Genomic DNA, 3,518 nt, shown 5'->3' on the forward strand with positions numbered 1-3,518 from the left:
GCTGGGCGCAGAGCCTTTCGCCGTTGCCGTAGCGACGGCAGAGAAGGCCTAGCGAAGACTTCCTTCACTTTTTATCGTCCTCACTTCCCAGTTCTTTCTTTGCTTATTTTTTGTTCAGCCGGTGACCCTGTAGGTCGGGTTTGGAGGGCGCGGAGTCTGTGGCAACAGACTTGCCTTCCTCTGGTCTCTGAGCTGCCGGCGGCCTCGGCAGTCTCCATGGTAACGGCCCAGCCGGCGTCTCCGCCTCGGGGGGAAGATGCTGCCTGCCCGGCCCGCCTCGCCCCCGGCCTCACGGCCCGGCCGGGGCCACTGAAGGGAAAGGGCCTGGCCGCCGGCCTGCGGGGCAGCGGACACCAGGTGAGGGCCGGGCGCTGGTGAGTGGAGAAAGGGGTGCCCCTCCCTTGCATCCGTGAACACACTCCCCCAAAACATTGCAGAGGCTTCTCAGGTCGCCACTGCGCCTGGTCTTTTGTTTTTTTCCCTGGCAAACAGCCGGAGAAAGAGACAGTCAGAAGCTCATGAGAGGCTGAGAGAAGCGGTTTTCGAGTCCTACCCAAACTGTAACCCTCAGCAACTGGACTCACCGACTGGTTTTCCTTCATTTTCAGTGAAATCCCATTCTCTGGCTGGAGACACAGATGGCCTCAAATGAGAGAGATGCTATTTCGTGGTACCAAAAGAAGGTAATATCAATATTTTTCATTTGTAAAGCATACTTCCTGCAAAAAGCTCCTACAGAGAATAGCATGTTACTTTCCCCTGAGTTTGGTAGTACCAGCTGTTCTCATATGATATTTCGACATAAATGGAAAATTGATGTACAAGGTCATTATGTCTTTTAAACCCAGTTCCAGGTCTCAGAATAAGATTTTCAAGTCACTTCCCTTGTTCAGGCAGCATATACATCGCCACAGCAATGCTTTGAAAGTTTGCTTCTGATCAAATTGGTTTGTTTTTTTTTTTTTTTTAAAGACATGAAGCCTTTATCTGCACAGCTCTTATTGAGCTGTCTGTCCCTTGCTTTTTATTCCTCTCTAGTTTTCCTATTGCTGTTTTCCTTAAGAAGTGGAAATATCTTTTAAGGTAATACTTAATTCCAAATATTTGGGGCATTGCTTTTTAACTTATTTTTAAGTTCAGCGATTTTAGATTTTTGAAGAAACAGTCCCTGGAAATATTAATTTATTCTAATTCTGAGAAGCACAAACATTTTTCAGATATCGTATTGATAGATACCATACTTAATAGATTAGTGAATTTTGTGAGGCTTGACTTAAATATAAGGATTTCCTTTGTGTCATTTAATTAGCCTGCTTCTTATTTCAGATTGGAGCATATGATCAGCAGATATGGGAAAAGTCAATCGAACAGACTCAGATTAAGGTAAATTGATTTCTTGGATTATAGATTTGTGTTAATGCATTAATGTGAAGAGTGGACTGTACTTACTCTTAAAAATATCTGCACTTATCCACCAAGTATGGCGTTCTTTATACTTTGAAGTTTATAAGAAAACCAGTAGTGCAAGCATAATGACAATGACAGTTGAAATTTGGCCTCAGTATTGGGGAAATAGAAAGGCGTGGTTGGTCTATGATGAATTAGAGGGCAAATGTCCCATATAAATGGGGCTATGGTTATTTAACTTTGGCCAGTTTTTTTCCATATGGCAATGCAGGTCCAGTATTGCCAGGGTTTTTGATTTTTCAAGAGAAGTAGAAATATTTATTTTTTATGTGAAATGTCCAGACTTTTATGAGCATATTTTTTTTTCTTCTATTTTTAAGCTGTGCAAGCCAAATAAAATCTGTTTATTGCCTTATTCCAGCCTGTGGGTCTCCATTTTTTCAATCACTGGTTTACAGTAATGGTCTTAAGTTTTTCAGGTTCTTAAACTTTTTTCTACACTGCCGTTAGAACCGAGCAGATTCTTAGGTTATTTTATGCTAACCAAGCAACCAAAAACTGACATATCATTTACAATGCCAGTTTATTGATTTATAATAGGGGAAGAGAAGGTTAAATAATCCAATATTCCAAAGTCAGAGTTGTGGTGGGATCAAGATGTATAGGGATGCTGGTGCAAATTAGTCATGGAATGGTTACTTGATAGCCAAGTGTAACTGGATAGTCTTGAGAGATATGGAAAAGCCTAAAGAACCATTCCTGGCCCTCAAAAGAATGTATCTCTCTACTGACTTTAATACTTAGATCTACAGATTCAGGTTCTCACTTCTGGGAACGTGATGATAAATGCCAGCAGATTCTCGTTTTTGAACTCTCTTTTTAAAAGATTTGCTGCAGACCCTCTGTTAACACCTTTTTTCTTTTTTTTGACATGGGTTAATACAACTTAATAGAATTTATTTCTAAGTCACACTGATTGGACTGGGATGTTTACATCTCTTTGGTGAAATGCATTTAACCAGTACTTAGGGTGCATTCCTTTTAACCAGAAAGCTGTTTGAACTACATGGTACCTGCCTAACTTTTCACAATTTTGTGTCATCCTTGATTATTTATATTATTGGAATATATGGGGTTAGGATGAATAAATCTCCAAATTTTATTTTCTAAGTCTCTAAATCTCATCCTATTATTCTTTCGTGAGCTGCTAAACAGTATTAATAGTAAGTATGGTATAATAGAGCACAGAACTGAGAGATCTTGTTTTGTGATATCTAGCCTTGTGATCTTGACAAGATACTGTAGTTTGTCTGGGTTTTGGTTTCCTTATACTTAAAAGGATTTTACTTAGTGTTTTAGAGTTTCCTTACTTACCTCCTTCCCTTAGGCAGTTTAAAGATTTCCATGCTATTTATCATGTACCTTCCCTTTTGTGCACTGTATCAAAGTCATTTGTTAACCTGTGTGTGTTAAGGCCTTAAGGGCAGGAATTGTGTTTGTATCCTGCTCTAGAACATCTTAATTCACACTAGGAATTGAGTTGCTATATTGAACCCCATCCATTATGAATATTTTTATTCATTGTTCTCTCATAGGATAATCTACCTAAAAACTCTTTAATGTCTACTTTTTAATTTGGCAGCAGTGGGAGGAATGAAATTAAAGACAACTATAAACATTTACGGTGTCGATATGCCACACACATACTAGGTGCTAAGACTACAGTGAAAAAGATAGATGTTGTTCTTGCTTCCATGGGTTTCACAGTCTAACGGTTTGGGACAAAAGCCAGGATATATTTAATTAGGTCTTAGACAACTATTGGCCAAAGTTTAGTATACAAAAAGTATTTAATGCAATTTAAAAATAGATTAACACAAATACAGATTATTTTTTAAAACAAAAAATAAGGAAAGAAAAAATAAAAAAGAAAAAGGAAAAGGAAAAGAAATCTTAATAAATAAATATTAACATCAGATCACAGCACTATTAAGTAATTAAAATTACATATATAAAATTATAATTCAAAATTATAAATGACAGAAATTTACAAAATCTTAACTTGTATTTTTTTTTTTTTTTTTTTTTTTTTTTTTTTTTTTTTTTCCGTG

At 37.7% G+C, this 3,518-nt stretch overlaps 1 protein-coding gene across 1 annotated transcript in view; it reads left to right on the forward strand.

Annotated features, from left to right (window-relative positions):
- The first annotated feature begins 273 nt into the window (after window positions 1-273).
- The window catches only part of PHTF1 (putative homeodomain transcription factor 1), a 44,191-nt gene continuing 40,946 nt past the window's right edge, over window positions 274-3,518 (forward strand). Inside the window, exons 1-3 of the mRNA XM_008574474.1 lie at window positions 274-357; window positions 609-683; window positions 1,327-1,383. Coding sequence (XP_008572696.1) covers window positions 639-683; window positions 1,327-1,383 — 102 coding nt within the window. The 5' untranslated portion in view covers window positions 274-357; window positions 609-638. The remainder of the gene's footprint in view (window positions 358-608; window positions 684-1,326; window positions 1,384-3,518) is intronic.

The sequence above is a fragment of the Galeopterus variegatus genome, unplaced genomic scaffold (assembly GCF_000696425.1).
Source record: "Galeopterus variegatus unplaced genomic scaffold, G_variegatus-3.0.2 Scaffold1052, whole genome shotgun sequence".
In the NCBI taxonomy this organism is placed as follows: Eukaryota; Metazoa; Chordata; class Mammalia; order Dermoptera; family Cynocephalidae; genus Galeopterus; species Galeopterus variegatus.